A 26743-nucleotide genomic window follows, 5' to 3' on the forward strand; every position below is an offset into this window, starting at 1 on the left:
ACTATTAATCACAAAGTGATCACCAAATCCAGTGTGATGCTTGTGACTTATATACAAAATATTTAGTAAATTTGAAAAACCTCATGTAGCTTAAACATACCATGTGAACTAAGTAGGACAGTAGTTCCTATGGTGCTGATCTTGTTAAATGTTATTAATGAAGTAACATTGTCAAACAATTTACATTTACATGTTCCATACTGTATCCTGAATAATTTGGTAGACATTGCGTTTCTGTAACTTTTATTTGGTAGCTACTTATCTTATGCATAATCAATTACAGTACAAGGTATCTAGCTAAGTAAATGTCTGTTGTGTAGAATCGCAGACATATTCAAGAGCAGAGGTAGGTAGTTACATTTTGTTTAAGTAACTTTTTGAACAATTGTACTTTGAGGAGTTGTTTTAAAAGAATGTTCCTCCCATTACATTTTAAAATAATGGCTATCTATCGTGGTAGATATGTAGCTATAAACTACAAGCAACAGAAAAATATATAGAGCAACTGAACTGAACTAATGGCAGCTGTGCATATTTTCAAGATTATAAAGGTTTCAAGGCTACAAAAAAAGTTTTTTTTTAAAATTGATTTTATATATTGATATTTCCTCTGACCACATACAGGAACAGTTGTTATCTAGGCAACATAGGTTATCTAGCTAGCTAGCCAGCTGCTCTTGGTCACCTAATCACAATGCAAATATAACAAGAAGTCAAATGTCAAGTGACCTTGGGCAAGAGCTCAAAATATTCATACAAATTGTACTAATCACAAAGTAATCACTTAATCCAATTTGATGCTTGTGACTTGTGATACCCACAATATTTAGCCAATATGAAACATCTCATATAAACTCACATAAACTAAGTAGGACAGACCCAGAGCAAAAAACCCAGCTGTTTATTTATGCATGCTGACTCAAACTATTTTTTCAGAATTTCTCTATCAACTACAGGTTTTTTTGTTCCATTATATTTACATGTAGGGCATTTAGCAGATGTCAACATGTATAGTAGGCCTATGGAAAATTGGTACCAAGGAAAGTGGAACTATGTTAGCAGGTTAAATATAGGCATAATACAAATGTACAAAATTGTACATATTTTACATGTAATAACATCCTTAATTACGAATAAATAATATTCCTTTCTCTTTATAAGCCCTTTGTGTCTGTATGACTGTTGTCTGTCACGGTTCTCCTTATGTTGGCTTTCTTTAGTTCATGTTTAGTTCATGCGCTTTTATGTTCAGTCTCGTTTTTGTTACTTTCCTTAAACTCTTCAGTTTGAGGCTTACATTTGCTTCCTCCTTTTTTCCTGCGCATTCTATGCCTGTGACACCTGGTGTCCCAAATGCACAGGCTAAAGCAGATACATTATTATATCAGTTTATATCAGCAGCAGACCATTCTTCATTGATAAAAATACGTCAGTCAAGGACGCAGAGGGTGTAGCAGATCTGCATGACAGGGATTTTTTTTTCCCCTAAACATTTGTAACTGCTTATATAGTTCTATAATTAAACCTTTGCAGATGCTTATGTTTTAAATATGCTTGAATATGTAACAAAACCCCAGCAAACATATGACCATGGTCTCAATGAATCACTCTTTAAATATATAAGTGCTAAATAAACAAAATAACAGGATGATCTTGAATTTTGACCTTGTTGCTGATACATTATTTCAGGAAAGGAAGCAGAGTGTTTCCTTGCTTAGGGTCTTCCTCTCTTTCGCACATACATACAAACTGTTTTGGAGTCACATGTTAAGGTCAGCTTGGTCCCTGTTCTCTGCTTCCTGTGATGTCACTGGCAAGTTTCCTGCTACCTAGTTACAGAGACAGAATGCTGTAAAGTTTTACAGTATACTTGTATCATACCTGTCTGTTGTAGCAGTCATCAATTACAGTAAAAATTAACCCCGTCTTAAAGTTAGCTTGTAACAGCTCACAAAAATGTAGAGGATTTTCCACAAAAAGGATAGCCATGACAGACACGTAAAGATATATAGCTTACTTTATGTTAAACAGGACCATAGGAGAGCTAGGTAAAAGCATATAGCTTTGTATAATATCGACATTCTTAACAGTCTTCATCATAGTTTAAAGACAACAAAATCTAAGACACAGAGGATACATTACATTCAGTGGATACACAGGAACTGTAATACATAGAAAATGGTTGTTTTAGATATGTGGTAATAATTAGTAGTGGATCTAAAACATACAGTGTTTTAGAAAATACAGAACTGCATTAGGCCACACATTTCAAAGTCAAGCCTCAAGGTATAAATCCAAGTAGGTATGTTTTCAACTTTTAAAGAAAACATCTTGATACAGGCATATATGACAATGCTGTAACTCAAGGACAGGGACAAACTGGTCCCAGGCAAATGTAACCTCCCAGGCAAGGGCAACCTCCATGAACAAAAGAATAAGCAGCATAGTAACAGCTCAGAGTCTTCATAATTATGAATCAAGAATATTTGCAAATGAATGCAATTTTTTTTTCTATTAGGTTATCACAAAACATTTGCAAACAAGGGGGGACGGTTTTAGAAGTCACATGTAGTTAAATAATTCTATGTGAGGGAGAAGAGCTTACTCGTGGGTTATTGGTGCATAATGACTATACATGACTATACATGAGCTATACCTTTTTAATAGTGCAAAAATAAGGTGTTAATTGAAACACTTTTGGATTATAGTATAATTATAATCAGATTACTGTTAAACTGTTGTCTGAATCTGACTGCATGTCAACTAATAACCCAAGCAATGCCCTAATCAACATTCCTGCAACATCCAGGTTGTGCTATTAAATTATTTTCACTTAGATTAGGTGTAACAATAGCCTGGAAATGTTGTCACTGTGTACTGTGCACTATTGACATGTACTTATCCACATGTCATATAAATACACACTGAGCAAACAAAACATGAATTCAATGCATTGGTTTTATGAGTATAGAAAGAATAGAAAAAAACAAATAGAAACTGAAAGAATGACCATACATGTGTAGAAATATTGCATATTTCAGAGTTGATGGCAAAGTGTGCTAGCCTTATTGGTGGCAATGGGTGTAATCCATGACAGGTGGTATGATGTCCATGATGGGTGGTAGGGTTCCATGATGGACAGTAGAGTGTCCCTGATGGACAGTAGGGTGTGGCTATGATGTGTATTAGGGTGTGTCTGTGATAGGTGTTAGGGTGTCCGTGATGGGTGGTGGTTGTCCTCACAAGTTTGTGTACTGACTGAGCGCCTGCTTTAGCTTCTCCGCAATCTAACCAGAAGAAAATAATAATTAGTAAACAATATAATATTTATGACACAGCAATGCAATAAAAACAATTTATGCAATACATTTCCAATATATTATACTTTGAAAAAAAGTAATTGACATTTTATTAAAGTACAGCACAGGTTTACAAAATAGGCAAATCCCATTAAAAGTCAAAATATATTCAACTATCTTACACTGCATTTTAAAAAATTTTTCTCAATAAAGATTACCTTTACATGTAACTTTTTTCAAGAAAGGTTTACCTTTTTATATATTTCTTAAAATGGTTTCTCCTTTATATGCAAACTTTACTACACATCTGTAGTGTTAGTAAGTAAATTGGCAGACCTAGTTTACTCACAGTCTCATAGAATTTCACCTGCTCCTGCAAGTAGAACTGCATGACTCTGTTGTAGTCATAGATACGGTTGCTATGGAAGTGGTTCATCTCCGCTGAAGACAGATGGTAAAATACGAGGCTAAGGTTACACTTCTAACAGTTGGCAGTCACATTAGACAGATTCAAATTAAGAGAAATGAACAGACATAAACACAATCAAATGTATGCAAAAATATTAAATCTAGTTTAGTATCATCATCATCATCATCAGCTACCGGAAGGTGATACTAATGTTTAATGCAGTACGACAAAAATCTGAATCAGAAAATTATTCTGAAGATGAGAGTAAACTACAAATATAAAAAATGTTGAAAATCAAGGTAAAGAAGGTAAAGAAAGCAAAAAGAAAAAAAGGCTGGTCAATTTACCTTGAAATGCATATGACATTGTACTCAGATTCTTTGCCATATTATGCTTGTCCTGAGGTGCGATTTTATTCATGGCCACAAGACGATCAGCATCTTTCACTTTCTCAATAGCAGCCTGAAAAAAATGTGGTATACAGCATATTCATTTTCTACGATAAAACAAGACACATGTACAGTTATGAACTAAAGGTTTAGAAAGGTAATATTCTCCTGAAAAGGAGAGGGGTACTAAATCTCAAACTATCCCTGGGTAGATCACTTAAAATTGGCAGCCACCACAGCTATCTGGTCAGAGACAGGGGTAGTTGTACATGATGTCCTGAAATCAGGTGATTATTGCACCCCACACACTTTAGAACACATTGTGTTTATTTATTTGGACACACAATATGAAGACAAATGTTCCTCAATGTTCACTGGATCCAACACTGTAAGATGAGTAGGAGAAAGCCAGTGACTGGTTACAGTCCCCATTCACTCTGCCAGTCACTGTTTTCCTATTGGTGTCACTAAGGTCAGGGTGAAGCTTAGTGACCAATAGGCAGAGTTTGGTGTGGTGATGTTCAGGCATGTACAAGCAAAGCAGGGTTATCTTATTGCCCTTTTCAACACCTCTATAAGAATTTGGACAGTGTTACCTGCTACCAACTTCAAATTCCTTTACATTATTCATAATAGGCATCCCTCCCTTTGGACAAGTTCAAATGCATCACACTCACCCCATCCAACTTTTTGTGACATGCCCTATCAAACTGTCCACATCATCTTCCAGGCTCAGTCCTATTTCTCCTAGTCCTTCATCCCTTCAGACTGAATCTTCGGGAATATCTACTGGGGTCAATGTTCGTCTTCCCACAGTCTACCAAATTCATCACCTTAGAGGTGGGATCATTTGGCTTGTGGAAGTTTTATATAATCACTATTGCCCTTCTTTGAGGGCATGAATGGAATGTCCAGTAACATAGCTACTGATGACATCAACAACAAAGGACACTCCAAACACTGATCCTCAAGTCATTTCTACTATGCCTCACTTGGCATGACATAAAACACTAGAATATTATTCAAAATGCACATGCCTCTGGTCACTTCAGTATCACTGACACATTATTTTCAGAAATTCTGAGAATTGGTGGCATTAGCAAGCCCACCCCTAACAGTTTATCCCGCTGCAGACACAACTTTACACTGAACCCTTAGTTTAGCCACCTTATCTATCAAACTCAGCAAGCTCTTCTAAATGCAATAGCCCCATGGACCCTTTTTAGTAACTGGTCAGGCTGTAAGTGAATTTACTTATTTTTTATGTCCCACAATATTCAATTATTCAATAATAACCTCAGTGTCAGGATGCAGGTGGACTTTCCAGAGGTTAGAGAAGCTCATCATATGGGCACAGATGGGCTTCCAGCCAGGGAAGTTCAGATCTTTGGTGCTGAAGAAGGGGAAGGTGACTGACAGATACTGTTGACATGTGGGAGATATTAAAGTAGCATCAGTCAAGACAAACTAGTCAAGACCCTTGGGAAGATCTTTGAGAAGCACTCTGAAGGATGCTGCCGTCATCAATGTCGCAAACTAAGAGTTGGAGGTATGGCTGGAAGCAGCTGACAAGTCAGGGCTACCAGAAAAAAAGCCTGGACCTATCAGCATGGCACGCTTTCCTGGTTTTCATGGCCACTGCTGAGCTATGAATTTGTCAGAGGTAGAAGCCTTTGAGAGGAGGGTTGGTCAGCACATGTGCAGGTGTCTGGGCCTGCCACACAGCCTGTGGAGCATTTCTTTATACAGGAAGAGCATCAAGCTGAAGCTCTCTATGATCAGCCTGAGTGAGGTGTTCAAGAGATCATTATAGCCCTGAGACCATTACAGAGGACCACCCTGAGAACATCGCAGAGAACCACCCTGAGACAAGATATTGTGTTTCAGAAACATCAAAAAAGGTGGTCATGCTGGAGCATATTGTTCCCTGTGAGGAAGAAACCAATAAAAGGAAGCAAGCCAAGTATGCAGACTTGGTGGATGAGTGGCAGAGACAGGGGTGAAGAATGCAGTGTGTGCCCATATAGGTGGGTTGCAGAGGTGCCCACAAGAGGATGGTCTTCAGGGCCAACACAGAGGCAGCAGAAAGGCTTTTAGATGGCTGTGGAACAAAAAGCAATTGCTGGGCACATGCTACTTGGACACAAGCGGGGATCTGATCACTGTTGGATCACCTGGGAAAGGGTATCTGATGGTTGAAAGACCTGAAACATCCAATGACCCAAGGTAACATTACTGGTGATGTGTCCATAGATATATATTTTTTTTACTTTATTTTTATTTTGTATTTTATTTTGACAATCTCAACCATCTCCTTCATTACATTTGCCTTCCTATTCATACCTCCACACATATCTTCAATCATGAGACACTAATATTTACCATCAAAAATAGCAAAAGCTTAGCTCTATACATGTCCTGGATCAGCTCCATGTCAGTCTGAACAAACTCCTGTTATGCCACAATCAACTTAAAATAGCACATAACTGCCCAGCCACATGACCCTCTCTTCATCTCTCAAAGTGGCTCCATCGTCTCCTGAGTCTGATTCCAACACCACCTTTAACAGATACTCTCCCTGATTGTTTGGGAGAGATCTCTTTTAGGATTGGTACAGCATCCTCTACTTCCAGACAGGGCACCACCCAACTTCCCAGACACTGGAGTTGTCCTCCCTTTTATAGTCACACAATCATGTGTTCTGACCACTATTGAAGACATGGTTGGCAATCGGCTAAAGATACAGAAGGCTAAAGATACAGAAGGCTAAAGATACAGAAGGGTTAAAATGGATTACCACAACAGGCCTGTGGCCTGAACACCAAATTTTAATATTTTAACATATTAAAAACAACAACAACAAATAGAAACAGTGCTGCAAACACAATGACAAATGTTAAAATGTTAATAATCTGAACATCATATAAGTGGCTGTGACTAAAAATATAGGTCTGTACCTTTTGGACTCCAATAATGTCAGGGAAGCATCCGAGTAGTCCTTTGTATTCATTGTTGGTTTCCATCAGGTAGTGTAGGTCTTTTTTTGGCTTATAAAACAAAAAAGGGAAAAAAAATCACAATTTCTATAAAGCACTGGTCTCAAAATCAGACCAATTACAGTGACTTGCTCATGTCTATTATGGTGTGGCCTTCAGGGTAACAATCCTATCACACATTTAAGATAACAAGAGGGAAATAGAGAAAAAGGGTGCAGAGAGACAAAAACATTACTGAAGGACTGAGCAAGTATTGACATAAGTAAGCTTTAAAACAAGAATGCTGATGGTCAGTACCTGTCCAGCAACAATTTCTGCTATTTCCTCATATATTTTCCCTGTTGTCATTAGGGCTTCAGTAAGAGTTGCTTCTCCTTGAGGAGAAGAGGAAGAAAAGAGGAAGACAACGAAGGGGAATTTAATTGTTACTGTCAACATAGAAATAAAAGTTCACACTTTAGGTGATGCGTTCTGGCCTCCTACCCTGGTATCCACTTGTGTTGAAAACCGAGGACAGGTTCTGAAGTGCTTTCCCAATGTGCCGGTATTCCTTCTGTAGGGCTTGTGAAGAAAAACATAACAAAAAGGTATAAAAGGCTGAACACAGATGGCATCAAAATTTCAGATACACTGTCAGGACTTTCATACACTGTGGACACTCAAAGTGCTTTACAAATAAGATAATACAAAGACATATAGGATAATAGAAATAAAACAGAATTATGATTGAAAAAATGAATTTAAATAAAAATGATTGAAACAAAAAGAGAAATAAAAGCATATACATTCCTGAGATCTAGCACCTCAAAAGGCAAAGAGAGTAAAAATGTAGGCATAAAATTAAAACAAGGAAAAATAATTTAAGAATAAAGTGAAGAAATAAAAGTGCCACCAAAAGTACCACCAAAAAGTACCACCAAAATCATCTCTCAATCCTTGAGAGGATATCGGACTTTATTTAGTTCCTGAAACAGTCATATCAACACAGTCTTCTCTCAAACCATGAGAGGATAACATGGTCTTCTCTCAATCCATCAGAGGATACCAACTAACATCTACAAACCACTATAGCATCACAGTGATCTGTCAATCCCTGAGAGGATTTCAGACTTTACATAAGAGTACAAAAGCATACTTTTAAAAAGTATAAAATATTAATTATAATTAAGGCAAAACTTAAAAATCATAAAAGCATGTTACAATAAAGGTAATAAAATTAGCTTGTTAAGGGTAGTGTGAATAACATTATTAATGGTTGACAAATTAACAAATTTGCGAACACAAATGGCCCCATAATTATTATCAACTGAGTTATGTAATGAAATTTTAATACTAAGATTTTTAATATCAGACAAGCTATTAGTGTCTCTATCCACCAATGAGATTGCAATTTGTCTATCACCATGTAAAGTTATCATGAAAATGTCCCAGTGCTATTGATAAAATTTTAATCAATACAGTGAGGCACCTTAAATCATCTACACGCAGCCTTGACACCTTACCTACTACCTTCTTAAAGAATGTGTATTACTCAATAGCACATCACATACTTCAGACTTCAGACACACCTCATACTTATTACATGTTTTTCCTAACACACTAAAAACTGCTATACTGAAGCCTCTATTAAAAAAGAAAAACTTGTACGCAAGAGTGATAAGTAATTACAGATCAATCTCAAATCTATTGTTCATTAGGAAAACCACTGAGAAAATTGATTTCAATTAACTTACTGATTTCCTACCCACAAATGGCTGTCTAGACAAATTTCAGTCCTAAAATTGTTCAGTCATACCTGCAAGGCAGGAATTATTTTGTTGAAATTGAAAATAAGGTTTCTGAAACAGTGCCAGTGACTGATTCTTGGGCCACTCTTATTTAACTTATATATGCTTCCTCTTGGTCAAATCAGACTCTGGGCTATCGTACCATAGCTATGCAGATGACACTCAGATTTACTTAGCCCTTTCCCCAGACAACTACGGCCCCAGTAACTCTCTGCAAGTGCCTTGAGCATGTCACTAATCAGATGGACCTAAACCTTCGGCAACTGACTAAAGATAAAACAGATATTATTATTATTTGTTAAAGTAATGAAAGGCACAGACTAGCTGCCTAGAAAACTAAACTCTAAAGAGCTAGCTCGTAACCTAGGCATATTAATAGACTCTGATCTCAGTTTTAGCAGAAACCCATCCATGCTTTTATCTGTAGCAGGTCTCCTAACGAGACTCCCAAAAATGGCAATTGATCAAACAGATTCAGTTCATTCAAAATGCAACTGCTAGAGTTTGCTCTAGGAGCAAAAGAAGTTGTGCAGTTGTGCATGATAGGTGCTATAGAAATAAACTTGCCTTGCTTTGCCTAGTTGAGCTACTACTTACAATGGTGCATTAAAACAGGCTCTGGCCTTCAAAATCCTGGGCATGCTGTCACTAGGAAGAATCATGATAAAGTATCTAATATTTGAAGAGAAGCTAAATATTGTTGTTGTCATCAGGTACTGCTGCTTGGAAAGAAATAATTTGCCTAAAATGATATATGGCTAAATGACTGAAATGACCAGTTATTATTTCTCCTTTGCAAAGTGCTAACTGAAACCTGACAGTGTAATATTTTTGAATCTGGCCTAGGCAATGTAATCCACCAAGAGCTGATCTGGTTGCTGGAACACACCATATCCCATTTATTTAATCGGTTAGTCTCATTCTTCAAAAAAACTGACTAGCTGTATTGTGTGTGCTCCTGCTTGGTTGGAATGCAAACCTGCAGCCAGATCAGCCCCTTGCAGGCTAGACTGCTTAAACTGGTTGCAAAGCAATGGCAGTATTATTAGATTAGTATTAAGGAATTTCCCCAAAATTCTAATACTAACACTACACAAAACCAATGAAGAGAAACAAACAAAATGGCCTTAGATCAGTGTGTATCAGTAAGCATTCATCAATGCCATTGACCCAGGATGTCTCCGAAATCCTCTATGAAGAGGATATGAACTCACGTCCTGTACATCTCTTCCAGTGAAGATGGCTGACAGAATGGAGGTCTTTAACACCATCATCCATAGATCTGGTGAAGCGGCTATATGTCTCATACCTCTGCTCTCTGTAACAAACCAAGCAAGTAACCTTATTCTGATGATAATCTTAAAGTTCAGAAATGTATTTGTTTACAGGTCTAAAAAGTTGCCTTACACTTCTGTAGGCTCTAGATCTGGGACCTCGGGATCCATATACGAGAAGATCATTACTCCCGCTGTCTCGTCCTTTTCTGCTTTGCGTTTGCCTTCTTTCCAGTCCTAACAAAGACAAAGAAATATGAATAGTAATTAAAAAGCTTCAGATATTTATATAGATGGATAATATATTGTACTGTAATGTATTAACCATATTTACAGGTGCATGTTGAATTTGTATGCAAGTTCAGAGAGGTGCTGGTACCTTCTCATCTTTGTAGGTGAGGAACAGTTGAAAAACATCACTATTTGAGACTACGGGATGTCGGCACATACGAGACATCCAAGCCTGTAGACGTTCCATTCGCATTTTAATGAATTCATCTTCAAACCGACCTGCATAAAAATGAGAGAACAGCAGTTTTTATTGGTCTAAAATACTGTTAGAACTAAGCATTTGGTTTCAAATACACAGTACCAGTCCACAGTCTAAGTAAACAGACATGCCGAAACCGGTTTTTGCCTGATTATCTATGCAAGGCAATCATGTATATTTAATTAATATACATTTACATGATAATATACACATATAATCATAAATGCATTACATTCAGATATTTTAATTCAATTCAATTTAATTTTAAATATTCAGATATTTTATTTTAAAATTAAAATGGAAATTAAATTTCCCCCTGAAGCAATAAGAATTCAATCTGAAGCTGAAGCCAGTAAAATCTAGGAATGTTTGACAATTTCCTCGTTTCCTTAATCTCTAACCACCTTCCTGCAGCCTGCCCTTGTTACAGTTAGTCCATTCTTAAAAGGTTTAGCAATATTTATTATTTATTCTTTTACTAATATCATTATAATCATTATTTTATTTTTATTATTCCAAATTACATTTTATTTATTATAATTATTATTGAACTGTTTGATTTTAGGGATTTTCATTCATTTTTAGTTTCATTAGCTACTTTGCTTAATTTATCTCATGACATGAGAGCCTGATTAGTTTTAGTATTGCTTAATAATTTTTAAATTGTTTTTTTTTTAAGTATTTAATCATTTATTTCACCTCATAGCTATTCCTGTCTTTTTATCTATTTCACTCAATCTGGTTTTTTGTAATTCCTGCTCAGCTACAATGTAAATGAGGATCTTCCTCGATATTTCCCAAGATTAAATGAAGATTGAATGAAAGCTGTATGCCATGTTTGTATTTGAAGTTATTCAAGCATTGTTCACTCTGATTTACACACTATATTCAATTCAAATTTCATATTGCTTATTATATTTATTTTGTAGGTACTTTAAATACGCTTGTATGATTTCTGTGCAGGGTGTACACCTTGTACATTTCTGGAATGTATTTTCTGATAAATAATGGCACTACCTTATTGTAATAATATTCAAACAGGTTTAAAAATATTTGGATCCAGACCCTAATGTGGCCACAAGCACTCTTTGGGTTCCACTAACCTGTGACTTGTTTATCTGGAAGACTTGGGATAGGGAGTGCACAGCCAAACTTTTCCGTAAGCCTCTCATACAGCCAGTCAAAGTGCTTGTATCTGTGATTGACAGGTCTATTTGTACTCTGAGAAATGACAAGCAACAAAAGCGCTATTTTACAGTTGTTGACACATGAAACCTCAGGACACCAGTATGAAAAAAATAGATGACCAACTTACATTAGGTGTAATCTGATATTCAATATAGCTCTTCAGGCCATACATTTTTGATCCCTTTTTGGGATCAGCTACCACACAGTCTAACTGACTTTGTGGATACAACCACACTGGACCCACCTCTCCCATCTAGCAGTGAAAATCAAAAGGAACAGAGGTTCTGATGAGGTGACAACAGAAAAAGCAGCAACAACAAAGCTAACATCAATGATAGTAACTTATGTAGCTTACATATATTGGCAATCTGTCAGTTTGTTTAGGCAAATGTTTTGATAGCAAATACACTTCAGGATTCGGTGCCTTGGAAAAAACTGGAAATCTACGAGGAGATGAAGATTACAATTTGCATCAGAATGGCATTGTTTCACATAGGCAGCAAGATTGAGGGTAGTACCACAGAAATAGTGAAATACCTCATCAGAGTTGTGTCATATCAAAGCCTGGTCAGCGACAACTGTTTAATGATTCAATTTCTCTAGGTAATACTATACTTATAGTATGGATGCTTGTCCTACTTGTTAAGAGAAATCTTCACAGAGTGATGTGCTGCACTCCGCTGTATTCTCCCTCCACCCTCTTCTGTTTGTGACCAGCTGTTGCCACCCATTGACCTGCCATCATCTGACTCATCGTCCCACTCATCATCATCAATGGAACCTGACAGACATGGCAAGAACATGCCAATTACGCATATTAAAAGGACACTTTTTTAAAACCTTTTTTTTTCTGTCAACTTTCTTGAAGAAGATTCCTTTTAGATGCCCGAAGAAGACTAAATTCCACTGCCTATAAGTTCACAGCATAAACAAAGCAATGTTTCTGAATTACTAACTGGTCCCCCTTGTGCATGGACAAAGACCCATCATAGTGCATAATTTGTGAATTCACATATTTATATGATTCCCCTTTTATTTACATGGAAGTTTGTACCCAGTCTATCAATTATTTTCTGTCAGTCAACTCACTGTTATCTCTCCATTACATGATAACTACCAACCTGGAACACAGGCTGTCCTTCCTGGCTAGATGGCCAATTGTGTTATCTTGGATTCTCTGGCCAAAGACCAATTCAAATTTGAGGTCCCCCAATGATAAGGGCACAAGCTTTAAGAGAGTTCTACAGCAAATTTCAGCTAGTTCTGAGAAATGTCTGAGACTAGAAGACACTGGTGCAAATGACTGTATCAGAAATAGAACTTGCTTAAATTAGTTTTTTGGTTTAAATGTACACAAAACAGTCAAAGAAAGCTTGGTTGCATTGCATAAACTAAAGACAACTTAGAGCTGCTAGGAGAAATCCTGGAAGAACTGCAAAACAAATAAATGAAAAGATATTCAGCAAACAATTCATCATTGCAATAGAGCCTAGTGTACCCTGAGCAATTGTATTGAACAAGTTTTTATTTCTTGGCTGAGGGAGATTGTAGCAAGAAGATATTCTGACAGGAATGCTCCCATTTAAGGCTACTTCAGACCACAAAGACATGATGGATGCATAGTGGACGTGTCAGGACAAATGCACTTAAACTAAGGTGGTATGACATTACCTGTTGTAGTAAGAGTCATACTACATTAACAACATCAAGTCTGCAATTTGTTGCCACCTCCCAGCTTTTCATTTTCAAAATTGTCATGTTTCCCATGGCAATGCATCTGTTTACTTAATTCCTGGTTTTGTTTTCTCCTGTTTCCTTGGTTTGGTTTCATTTGGTTCCGCCCCCTAGTTAGTTCTAACCTACCAGTTATTGTACTCGCCTGTATTGTGTTAGTCCTAATTAGTCTCAGTAATAAACCCCATATTTGTTACCAGTCTTTGTGAGGTCTCATCTACTCGGTACATTTCTGAGCCATTGTATATCTTTGTATGTTTCTCTGCTTTGTTGGATCTCTGCCTATTTTTGGATTACCCTCTTTGCCTGTCCCCCATCTGTTGTTTACATTGTTGATTGCTCTTCTGGATTTCGACCCTGGCCTGTACTTTTGATTATGTCTGTGGAATTCCTGTGTTCACTAATAAAGCTGCATTCATCTTATTGCAAGTGAGCCCATCTATGCACACACGTGCTCAGAGCATTGTAAAAATAAATAACTGAAAATATATTGGATACCGTAGGAACAAAAGATGTTGAATCCAATTATACTATTACAAACCACTTACTTAATATTAATTGAAAACAGCAAACCATGAAGGAATAATCAACCATATATAAACATCTTTAACAGTATATTTAAAAGATTTACACCTCTCATTAGAATCAAAATTAGAAAGGTTGAAATAGAATAGCCCAAACTACACAGATAAACATGTAGACTGAAAAAAGAGACTATCTAATCAATTTAAAAAATGGAATATGCATTAGATATGGTGCAATTAAACATCAGATATTTAATAAATATGTAGTTTACACTATTTTGTTTTAGTTTTTTACACTACTTACAAACTACAAATTACACAGATATTTTTACTACTTTATTTATTTACCATGGTTTTGTCCCAGTACTTTTGTCCCATTACAAACAAATGGGAGTGATCAGATACAAAACTAAGATTATTCAAAATTAGTAAAAAATATATAACTAGAAGTATACACAAATATATAACGACATTCTACCTTCTTGAATACAAAGCAGAAACACAGAATTTACACTTGGAAGTCTTTGGTTAATTATCATATTGTACCCTTTTGACAATGAACCACATGCAGCTGTGTTATAATAGAGAGAGACGGTGCTCTTTCCTCTTACCCTGATATGCCAGCACTTGCTGTTGACCGTAACCCCAGTTCTCGACTCGACTGTTGTTAGTGTGTTCACTGCTATTAACTCCCTACAATAAAATGTAAAAAACAGCATTTCTTTTAATGCATACTGTGTAATCATTTTATTTTCAATACCATAAAATACAACTTTGTGATCCATTATTTAACTTGTCCAGTTGACCATAGATTAACTGGATTGTATGCAAATACATTGTAAATGTCACTGTTGTAAATTCTACTAACTACTAACACTATCAAAGTTTCTAGGAAATGTTCCATATACACAGCTGCTTCCTGAATTCTGTTCAAAGCGTTAGAAAATAAGCCATTATTACATTAATTTATATAAATGTCAATAATAATTGTCTCTTGAAGTGGTGAGTAATAAGCAGCAAATGGATTCATTGTCTGGTATACAGACATAACTATCTAAAGTCCTCTGGCATGGCCATTGACAGATTCACGTATAAGACTAGTCTGGTTTTGCTAGGGACCTAAAAGGTTTTCCCTCACTGCGCATCCTCCTAGCCTTAATGGCATGCTTTATCAATAGGTCTGACCTTGAGCCTGCTAAAAACTGATCCATCACTATGAGAAAGCATTTGGCTTTCTTCCTGCTTCAGACTATTGGAAACATTTATACCAATTTATCCAGGACACAAAGTAACTCAAGTGTTTACTATCAGTACTCTGTTGTCAAGGATCATCCTTAATGTCAGTGAGTCATCCCAATCTGCTGGGCTCCTTACATGTGCCTTTTTGACAATTTTCAGCACTTGATGACATTTCCTGCTAATGCAATGTTCTAATATACAATTTTGTTCCAGTTCATGAAATGTTGTATTGCAAAGTTGTAAAATTAGAGAAAAATTGCAGAAGATTTCTGTTTTTGTGATCATTGATAATGTCTCTTAATTTTTGTTTATTCAAAGTAAATGATAATAAAATTAGCAAACTAATATATGTTTTCAGCTTTTTCATCTTTAGAGCCTTTTGTGCCATACTATAGTAAATATCTGGCACACAAAAGATGGCACACAAATTTAGAAAGATGAAGTATGGCTCTGAAAGTTATTGCACTCAAATTTAGACTGGTACTGCTTACAGAGAATTTGAGGAATTTGGGATCCCTCAACATAATATTTACTGGCTCAGAGTAAATCCATAACAAACCTCAAATAAAAAAGGTACCCTATGTTACTGTGACATGCAAGTCAGTAATAAATTAAGGTTCACCTGAGTGACTGCAGTGTTGTGAGAACTGGAATTGTAGGCATTAGTATGATGTCCTACTGAAGCAGCTATACATCCTGAATTGGTCTGCAATGTAGCACACACACACACACACACACACATTACAGGACATTTTGGAGAGAGGTCCTTCATCACCTTTGCAAGCAAAGTACACAGTGTTTCAAATATGCAAACATACACAGTTGCTTACACATGTGATGAAGGACCTCTGTGTATATGCAAATCCCACAACTTTGGTCAAAAATATTTTATAAAACCATTCACATGCTGGCCTGTGTAGTGTAGTAGTTCGTAGAACAGAAGATAGTGGAGCAGGATTATGTTCTGGGGATTGTTAGGTATAAATTCAAAGTTTAGACTGTATTTATAAGTGTCTTTATTTGTATAATGGAAGGCAATATTAGGTACACCCTCAACCTTTACACAAATTGTGCACCTTGTGGTAATAATTAGGCATAACAACATTCATGTTATTGGTTAATGTTGAACAGATTGTTGAAATGGGCAACATAGTGACATTTGTGACTTTGAAAGAAGTATGATTATTAATGTAGCGTGATAATTAATGATGGGAATTGTGGCTCCCAAAAAAAGTATTTATGGGCTTTTCAGACACAACCAAAAAAAACCAAAAACTATCTGTGATCGGGATTCCTTGTGGTTCAAATGGGTCAAAGGATAATCCAGAATCATGCTAGCAAAGAACTGGTCTAAAACAAGGCAAATTACATCCAGATTTATTACTGGTTTATAGAATGTTGTCTCAGAATGTTTCAATTAATGGATTTTATCTTACACAGGCAAAATCAGTCTGTTGTAGGGTACCTAGTTTGTCAGGGAGGGCAAAAAACTCCAGTTTCCATAGTGCACAGGGAAATCAAAACTGGAATAGTAAAGACTGGGGGGAAAAAACCCAGCTTGGTCACAAATCCAGGTTTCTTTTCCATCATGACTGTGAATGGATCAGAATTTGGTGCAAACAACATAGTCAAAAGGTCTGTTTAGTATCAAAGTACAATACATTCCCAGGTGAAGTGGTGTTGTTTTGAAGGTCAAAACAGCTACTACATGCTACAAATCTCCAGCCTACAGCAGGCACACATATGTCTGTGCTGCACTCAAATTCTTTTAGATTCACACAAATTTTTGTACATCTTTTAATAATTTGCATAGTCTTATTCTATTGTCATCAACAGTTAATATGAATTTTACTAAGTATGTGAATAATTACAATATTTTTTCTTACCTGTATATAATCCTCTGGCACCAAGCCTGTTTGTCCTTTAGAGTTTTGAGCTTCTACCCAGCCTCCACCAACATTCTACATAAAGTAGATACAACATTGTAACATTAGATAACAAAGTAATTCTAGAATACAGCTGGCCAAAATAAACTGCACGCATTCGTGGGGGGGGGGGGGGGGGATGTGTGACAACACCAGAGGAAACACTAGTCAAACACACACACACACACACACACACACACACACACTTAACCACCTTTCTATGTTCTGTGTGCACACAAAAATCACTGACAAGCAGGAAGGGCCACCTGTCTTTCCTTGTTTCCTTGTTTGAATTATTACACATCTACAACAAACCAGTAGTGCATATCAATGATGGATACTAAACTTGGCATCTTGTGAACTTGGAATAATTTTGGACTCTTTTGGCCATCATAATTTTTGGAAGGTTCTAGCACAAAGTAGGAAGAGCTGAATACAGTACTGGCCGATTTTTAGTCCTACAGGATGCCCTTAGTCCTACAGGATGTATGTGTCCAAGGAAGAGGTACTGTGCCAGACATTTCATTACACTCATGAACCTCATATTCATGTACAGGATAATTCCAGCCAGTCAGTGTGATGCTATTAACAAGAAGAGGATGACAATGAGTGTGTGGGACAGTCTCCATGTGTGTGAGGTAGGGATGGAGGAAGGGCTCAAAGAGTAAATATGTATTCCGATGGTATTCTGCTTCACTTTGCAAATTTATTTGTGGCCCATTAAAGCTGCAATAATCAGTTTTTTTCTAATTCTTGAGATTTAAATGTCCAACACCTCTCAGTTCCTCATCGTCAATCCAAACCTTCCTTCAAAGACATGCATGCTTGCCTTATGGGTTAATACAGATGGACTGTTAAAAGTTTTATTTGCTTAATTTTTTAACAGATTTAGCAGACTTAGTAGATCACAGTTTAACATTTTACTCCATTCAGGTAGCTTATGGTCTGGGTTTATAACCAACTAAAAATATATATAAAAATTATCCACAAAACAAAGAGATGTTGATGGTGTCCTCACCCAGTTAATGACAGTGAGTGTTTCTCCCTCTTGGATGCTCAACTCATTGTTGCCTGACACAGCAGTGAAGTCATAGAGTGCCTGAGCCTGAACATAACACATAAATATTTATGTCATTACAAACATACTGTATGCAGAAACATGCACAGAAGTAGTAGTGTGGATGAGAAGAATAAAAAACGTTTAAAACCTTGAAAATTTGCTCAAACACACCTCTCAATAATGTATTGAGTTTTGACAGTTTTGACTTGTATTTATTCAAATTGTGGTTTTGCAAGGGCCACTCCACTTCAAGACTGCTGAATCAAGAACATCAAAGAACAAAAGGAATCCTTCAGTAAGGGAAAACACTGATTTTCTCATTGTTTTCACCAAAAACATCTTAGAAATATGACACGCAGCAAGCCAGGCTCAACTTGGCCCTCTGCAGTTTCACAGATGGGGAGTGTCACTGATGGATATATATTTGCAGTTTGCTTTCTGTAGAATTTACCTCTGTATTTATATTTGATTCATTTGAGTTCATGAAATAACCTTATTTTTGTTTTTTAATTTTTTTTTACAGTCAGTCCAAATGAGACCTGCAGTAAGTGACATTTAGATTTCTAATATGTATAAAAGAACATAACAAATGAAAATAGTAATTAAAATTTAACTAAACACAATAACATTCACAAATAAACAATACTTATACATCAGGGGTCTGGTCAGCAAGCTTATTTGACATATTTTACTTGTTTTGAAATCTTTTGAAATATGTCAGAAAAAAAGTGTCTGAAAAATGACTTTCTGTTCTTGATGTTCATAATGTGAGGTAAGATATTTTGATAACTGTAAAAAGACAATTATCAAATAAATTGCAAGCAATGCTACGCTTTTGATAAAGGAATCTATTACTAAATACCAATTGCAGTGATATGAACACAGAAAGGCTCGCGCGATCCAGTGAACTGAGATATACCTTCAGAATAGAATAACAATGATCAAGTGAACTGATATACCTTCAAAATAAAATAACAATGATCCAGCAGCAGCATGCTCAATACATTACAAAATATAGCACCACTAAGAACGTTAAGTGAACAATGGATTTACTGTTCTCAAAAGTAAAACACTTCCTGCAAAATAAGTTCTTATGTAATCTCATCATTAAGCATTCCTTTGTGTTTGTGGATGTTCATTTGTCCAAATACACCAATGTGTGACTATATCAAACAGTCAAAATATATCAAACAATCGACGCGGACAAAGCAGCTTTCGAGATGCCCAAGACCTCAGTGACCAGAGCAAAGGTGACAGTGCCAAGGAAAATCACCTTAAGAGTATAAGGAACCTTGAGAAGTACCAAAACTCAAAGGTGGAACACATCCTCCTCTGGTCGACACCGGACAGCACAACAAGAACAAAAGTAAGCAATAAGATGCCAGGACACACAACAGTAAAAAGCATAAAGAGCAGAAAAAAAAACACATTCAAATACATATATATTTAATATTAGAAGCCAAGGAATTTAGCACTAATCTATGATATGAAAACAACCTCAGGTTTTGAGAGACCTTAGAGCAAACTGCAATTCTGTCAGGTGCATACCTGTAAAATGTATTCCGAACAAGATTTTTGTCATTCCTAAAAGGTGTTGTTATACTTGTGATTTTGATTCAGGATCTACTTACTTAATGAAAATTTTGTGGTACACAAAATGTTTCAGGTCAATTATCCTAAGACTTTAAATTATTTTCATGGATTGAGGAACTCTTAGGACTTTAATTTTATGTAGTGTTCTTTTAAACTAAAACCTAAAAAGTGTACTTTTCTCTCAATTTGAGTAACAACAACAATAAGCTAGTGTAAACTGATACATCATAGCACGTCGGTATATTCAACTTGTCAAAAATTTTAAAAGCGGTAAGTCTAATTGATACAGGGAAAACTATTTCAGTAAATGTAACAATGCCACTGAGGTCACCATACTGTCAGAAACATTTACCCGGATCCGTGCCTGCTTTGTTCTAACAATTCGCCTAAGGGCTGTTCAGCTACCACCACCTCAGCAGGTAGGTGTGCTCGCGTGAACACCATGCCCTTTATTTATTTTCTGGAACTATTTACAGTCGATTTTAGTATTCAACATTTCTACAGCTGGAATTGCTGATTATATCAAATACCAATTTCTGACTCTTGATTAATTTATTTATTTCAATGTAATGACGAGCGCACATTATTGTAACATATGGAAGTATTAGAAAGTGTCAGCAAAGAAGTGTGTTAATAGTTATGTCCGCTGTTAACAAGAGTTATATCAGTCATATTCTAAACTGGAATAGTCTAATTTCCCAACATATACGGTAGATTGTATCCACCTTAAACATTACCTAAACAGAATACGGAATTGTGTTGACTTTAAAGATTACCTAAATACCACTCCAGGGGAACCTGACCTAGCTAGAGCACGGGAATTTAAGAAAGGCTACCTACCTACAAAACCGAAACAAAAACACCATTACTAAAAACTCTAACTCATCAACGGCAACGTTTCAATCGAGTTGTATTAAATTACAACGCATTAGGATTTGCGTGTCGAATCCAGTTTAACTGAACAGTTTTCACATCCGCTGTATGTTGCTGTGTTGTCAAAAATCCGAAGTAAATCCACATAACTAATGTAAGTTCTTTTGTCGTTTACACAAACTTACCTTGATTGCCATTGTAGCAGCATTTATTTAGCTGATTCTGAATAGATTATCCACACAAGCAACTGTTGATGTAAGATATGTCGGTTTTACCAAACGAATACGTTATGCGAATGGAATTGACCATAGAAACACACCCTGCAATATCCAGTGTTGTTGTGCTTGCAATGGAGCTATGTCTCGACCCCTTTCCAGAGCAGACAACCGGAAAATACAGCACACTGGCCAAGAAATGTGCCTTGTGACAATCTTTTGGGATGTCGCCCTCAAAGTTATTCATCTGTATCGTACACAATTTGGTTATTCATACAGACCATTGTAAAGCTTTGAACACATACGAACATTTATGGATCTAATATAGAACAGTTCAAATCTAATGCCGAATAATAAGTCGTTTTGTGAATAAATAGAAGTATGCTTATTCATAAAGTTGTACACACCCTGACATGTAAATTATATTTATTTATGTGTTATCGTTCCATTCCAACACCAGCACGGCCAGTGGGTTGTAATTTGCTGGAAAAGTGAACATAGCGAGTGTCGCAACCTTGGTTCACACTCGAGGCAATGTCGCCATCTTCAGGTTTTGGCATCTAACTACGCCTATTGAGCAGCATTTTGCAGTTTTTTTTACATTCATTTTCAAACTTGCCTCGATACCAAGACCACTTAAAAAATAGAATTATATATATATATATATATATATATATATATATATATATATATATATATATGTGTGTGTGTGTGTGTGTGTGTGTGTGTGTGTGTGTGTGTGTGTGTGTGCGAACTGTCTATATTGTTTTGCATTGCTTTGATAAAAAAGGCATTCAATCACCACATCTTCCAAAATTCATAAACACCTCTCTCAGTCAGTGTTCACAACCAGCAAAAGTCTGTAAAACTACAGCAAAATTTGCAGACATTTAGATACTCTGTTCAAAACAGTTATCTTTCAGTTGAAAACCCAACAAAATTATCATCACTGTGGATGGAAATATGTTGAAATATGTTGAAAAAATACATTTGAAATACATAAAACAGATTATTCTTTTTTAGCAGAATGTTTATTAAGTTTATTCTTTTTTTGTTGTTGTTTACAGCTTAGTTACCATAAATACAAAAGTTGTATACAATACATACCTGTATTAAAATTTGCATGTATATAAAGAAAATATAGATTTAGTATTAGCAGTATACATGTACACCTGAAACACCTGTCTGTTATTTCAGTTAACAACCTACCCAAGTTTTTTTATTTATTTAATTTATTTTATTTTATTTATATATATATTTTGTGGCCTGTTATTATAACATTCGGTGTGATGTTGATGAAAATCTATGGCCAAATGCAGTGGACAGGAGGTATGGACCAGGCCAACAGGCCATCAACACTTTTGATACTGATACACAGAAAAATATGTGTGAATTACTGTATGTAGTGAAAATATCAATTTGGTATTATGTACAGAACTACAGTTTTCTGAACTACAATATATATTGCATTTTGAGAACAAAAGGCAAAATACAGTAAACCCCGGAAGAATACTCTGGCTTTTGTGATTTTTCTTTATCACATATTGTTTCACATTCTACAGAAAATATTGTTATTCTGGGTTTCTGATAAGTAAAACATTAATTCATTTACAGTTTACTGTAAATGTAATACAATCTGTCATTACCTATTGTGAGAGGTAAGATAACAAATTGAAAGGTTCTTTAGCTTGCTTACAATATTTGTGGATGCAAACATAGAGGAAAGGGAAACAAACATGTATTTCGCAATGTTACAATTGTTTTTTGCATTTTGAAATTCATTGTACATCGAGTGACAAAGCGGTCCTGTTGGAGAAAGCATATGTTATAGTTATGGTAGCATGAGTCACTTTTGGATGAAATATGAAGCGTTTTGGTGGTTCAGGTGCATTTTACACCAACAGTATGCTGATCTGCTTGAGGTGTGTGTTTCAAAAGCATAGTGTGTGACGAGTTTTAAAAAAGTGCACATAGTATTAAGTGTGAAATCATTTGACAGAGACTAATAAATAAAAATTTGATCTTACCTTATACAAGATACAAAAAGCATAAATAGACAAATGGTCAGAACTGTTGTCCAATGACTACAGTATTTTTGGTGCTGACTTCTTGCTGTGTCTTTGTAATGTTGTGTAATGCAGGAACAAATCTTGAGTAAAAGGTCCCTTCCAGGTTGTTGGGTTCAAGCTTTCCAGGGGGTTGGGTTAGGCCTGTTGCACACTTCATATAGGCCCCAAACTATTTATGGAAATAAAATTACGGAATTGTGTGTGGTTATTAACATTTCAAAGTAAGTGGTGTTTGTTTGTGTGTGTGTGTGTGTGTGTGTGTGTATACTCACATGCAACAGTGATTTACTGTCCTATTAGGATGAGGGAATTCCCAATTTGGTGAAGGTTATATAGCCATTTGCAAGACTCTCTCTCTCTCTCTCTCTCTCTCTCTCTCTCTCTCTCTCTCTGTGTGTGTGTGTGTGTGTGTGTGTGTGTGTTTGAGAGAGAGACACACACACAGATTGGAGGAGAATGGGAGAGAGGGGTTAGAATGGCAGCAGCTGCTTGGTCCTGGTGGTGCTCTGATGATGTTCTGATGGTGTTCTTGGTCCTGTTTGGTGATCTGATGATGTTCTGATGGTGCTCTGATGGCGTTCTGATGGTGTTCTCGGTCCTGTTTGGTGATCTGATGATGTTCTGATGGTGCTCTGATGGCGTTCTGATGGTGTTCTCGGTCCTGTTTGGTGATTTGATGATGTTCTGATGGTGCTCTGATGGTGTTCTGATGGTGTTCTTGGTCCTAATGGTGTTCCACATTTGTTCTCTGTCCTCTCCACACATCTGTGGAGGAATAGGCACCTAAACAGAGATAACCTCTCATTTTAGCCACAGGATAGTTGATGGAATGATAGAAGTCAGTGTTTTCTATTATATTTTGTAGTATAAAACTCTGTGAGCATTAATTTACAAAGAACTTTGATCTTAAAAATGAACACAGTCATACTGGTGTATATTGTTTCTAACTGTCTTTAAAAAATCTAGAACCCTGATATCAGTGGCCAGAAGCATTGATATGCTTGATTGAATTGAATAATAATAATACAATATTAATTGAATCATTACATTTTGACAGTGATTTACTAACAAGCTAGATTCACTACGAACGTGTCTGTCTCTTGAAGCAATATTGTATTCAGTTTAAACACAATTTTGATAAATATTTTGATATTCAATTTTCCAGTTTGTCCAGAAGAGGACTCCCTAACACAGTATTACTACAGCCTTTGTTGCTGGAAATCATATCCTGGACAACTTCAGAGTCAAATATCAGTTATATGTTTTATTTATGAGGTGTTAATAGCTCACAAAATCAGATGAAGTATGTACTTTAATTTGATTTAATGAACTGTTTCTAGTTTTTAATGTATCAGTAAATATCTGCATATTGTTTATTAATAAAACATGAAGCGTGTCACTTAACCTCTATTAACACAATAAATTATCTAAAATAAAGGATGGATATTTAGTTAATTAAACAGTGCTCTCAAGCTAAAATGACTTTGAAAATTAAAATCTGAATTCTTGAGTTCAGCAACTGAATCCATTGCCTTGTAATCATTCATACAGAGGATGTTTTATAATCCAAAGAGTTTCAAACTAATTTTGATCAAAATATGTGTCAGCATGTTGATCAGTAACATGTTCAGTGTTTTTTCTGCCAGTATCCATGAGGATTTCCATTTTCTAGATGGAAATGTTACAAGCAAAAATTTATTTTGTTCAGTTTTAAATTTGATAGTGTCTAAAGACGACATTTTAAAAAATTGCTGTATGAAAGCTCACTTTTTCTCTTAATCATATCAAATAGCTAGACATGACAGAGTCTTTATTTTATTAATAGTCCAGTCCAGAACCAAAACATGACAAACTTGAGAATTATTTTTATGTTGAAATGACATACCTCTGATGGTTGGCAGATGTCATGGATGGTTGGGAATCAGAATAAAATTGCAGTTCAGAACACTGAAATGAGCCTGCATATCCAAGCATATTCACATGGCCTACATTTTTTTGGAATATGATTTTTTGAAATGTGATCTTTAAATCCAATTAAAAATGCCAGATGCTATACACTATAGAGAACATTAGCATTTTAAAATCTTACAGAGATTCTAAGTGACTAAAATAGATGTGAAACATAATGAATATTAGTCTGTCTGTGCATTTACTATTAAAAAAGTTTGAGTAAAGAATATCTTACCTTTTCCCTAAATAAAAAGTGTTAGAAAATAAATATTTAAGAAAATTGTTCTGAGTAAAAACTTAGAAAATCCTAGGTATACTCCTATATTCTGAATTAAAATTCTATAAATGCAGATGGCAGGAACATAGATGGCTTCCATCAGTACCTCAAAGTCAAGGCAAGATTTATTTATATAACACATTTTCCAACACGTTAACACAAGGCATCTTTACAAATGTTTGGGTCCAGATCTCTAATGAGCAAACCAGAAGCAACAGTGGGAAGGACAACACCGGGCAAACCTCAAAAAGATTATCAGCTGTAAAGGGATTGATCAGTTCTTCAACCAGACCTACAATAAATTGGGCTTAGGTGAAAGAGTATTACAGTATTCAAGATTTTCAGTGTCTTACCACAAAAGTGCTCTTTTGTATTACAGCATTATAAGATCAGTAAAAGAAAGCTGTACTAGATCCACTACTACAGCCAGACTGTATTCAGTCTATTCAGTATGTATTGAATAAGGTTGTTGTTTTTTTTTTCTCTGTGTGTGTGTGTTTCTGTGCATGCATGTGCATATGTTCTTCGACAGCTGTGACCCAGAAATAAGACCCTTGTCACAGTGTGGCAAGTGGCCCATAGTCCAGAACACTGTTCTCATAGAGGTATTGTTCCTAATCCAAACCCTCCCACAATTCCCACCATAATGAGGGATCCACAGAACTGGCAGACCCAGTCCTTTAGTTTATCCCTTATCATGAAATCATTTACAATAAACATTTAAATGCAGTGTAGATGGCAAATGAAAAGTATACGTAGCTATGTTTTGTCCTGTTTCAGTGATGTATGATTTATTTGGATTTCACACTTCTTTTTTGTATAGTTTGGAGAATTGTCAATTTTGGTGATATACATATCAAATTGTATCAAAAGCCATAAGTACCCTTTTGAAGTAATAAATCATATATGATAATCTCTTAATGTTTCAGTGTGGGTTAAGTAAATGTTACAACATGTTTGCTGATTACAGTTCTTCATGCTGCTGAAGAGATACATAGAAGCGGCAATAAGTCTGAAAATGACCCTGGGACGTGGTGACACACATAATTTCTATAGCATTTTATTGCAGTTGTTATAGTGTTATATGAAATCTTACACAAGTTATTCTCAGTGATTTTAACAAAATGTGAATAAAATAAAATAGACTGATATTACAGTGAGAATGAATGCTCATTCTGAGTTTTTAATGCCTTCTTGTGAGTTGTTGCAACTATGTCTTATAGAGCTAATGGTGTTTAGTGTATTCATTTACACATTGAGCAGAATTCTAAAGAATCCATTTTCTATCATTAACATTAATGGTCTATATCTTTATATGTCTTAGATAAACACTATTTCTTTGAATGTTACTGGACATGCTTCACCACTTCATTATTCTAACAGATAAACCAAAACATTAATACTCTTTCCATGTTGATCTCCTCTTTCAGACTCTAACGTGTAAGACTATCC

The 26743-nt window shown here is 35.8% G+C and overlaps 1 protein-coding gene and 1 long non-coding RNA gene across 6 annotated transcripts; one reads left to right on the top strand and one right to left on the bottom strand.

The window, feature by feature from the left end:
• Positions 1 to 1999: 1999 nt before the first annotated feature.
• Positions 2000 to 21484, bottom strand: snx9a (sorting nexin 9a). Of its 5 annotated transcripts, XM_035533149.2 has the most exons (19): positions 20966 to 21298; positions 18273 to 18359; positions 17216 to 17290; positions 15952 to 16035; positions 14702 to 14783; positions 12472 to 12613; positions 12188 to 12275; positions 11960 to 12085; positions 11748 to 11865; positions 10534 to 10664; positions 10288 to 10391; positions 10095 to 10198; positions 7577 to 7654; positions 7391 to 7467; positions 7055 to 7144; positions 5394 to 5519; positions 4056 to 4170; positions 3649 to 3740; positions 2000 to 3287 (listed from the first exon to the last, which is right to left on the bottom strand). In XM_035533149.2, the coding sequence occupies exons 1-19, from the start codon at positions 20975 to 20977 to the stop codon at positions 3240 to 3242; spliced, it is 1779 nt and encodes a 592-aa protein (XP_035389042.1). In that variant the 5' UTR covers positions 20978 to 21298; the 3' UTR covers positions 2000 to 3239. The 5 variants fall into 5 exon arrangements, with proteins under 5 accessions (XP_035389042.1, XP_081578130.1, XP_081578131.1 ...); XM_081722004.1 differs by lacking the exon at positions 15952 to 16035 and having other exon boundaries at positions 20966 to 21481; XM_081722005.1 differs by lacking the exon at positions 18273 to 18359 and having other exon boundaries at positions 20966 to 21480.
• Positions 19471 to 26445, top strand: LOC145659424 (uncharacterized). Its single transcript, XR_014125638.1, has 3 exons — positions 19471 to 20326; positions 25824 to 25896; positions 26262 to 26445. It is a non-coding gene; the product is annotated as an uncharacterized LOC145659424 (long non-coding RNA).
• Positions 26446 to 26743: the final 298 nt, after the last annotated feature.

This window comes from Electrophorus electricus, chromosome 10, assembly GCF_041902795.1.
Source record: "Electrophorus electricus isolate QZ-2024a chromosome 10, ASM4190279v1, whole genome shotgun sequence".
NCBI classification, from domain to species: domain Eukaryota; kingdom Metazoa; phylum Chordata; class Actinopteri; order Gymnotiformes; family Gymnotidae; genus Electrophorus; species Electrophorus electricus.

What these genes read in the sequence shown, in the direction of transcription:
- snx9a (XM_035533149.2), bottom strand. An exon ending in TCACCTACAAAGATGAGAAG is followed by an intron (nt 10,392 to 10,533) that starts GTACCAGCACCT and finishes TGTCTTTGTTAG; the next exon opens with GACTGGAAAGAAGGCAAACG. An exon ending in AGGTGAAATTCTATGAGACT is followed by an intron (nt 3,288 to 3,648) that starts GTGAGTAAACTA and finishes TCTTCTGGTTAG; the next exon opens with ATTGCGGAGAAGCTAAAGCA.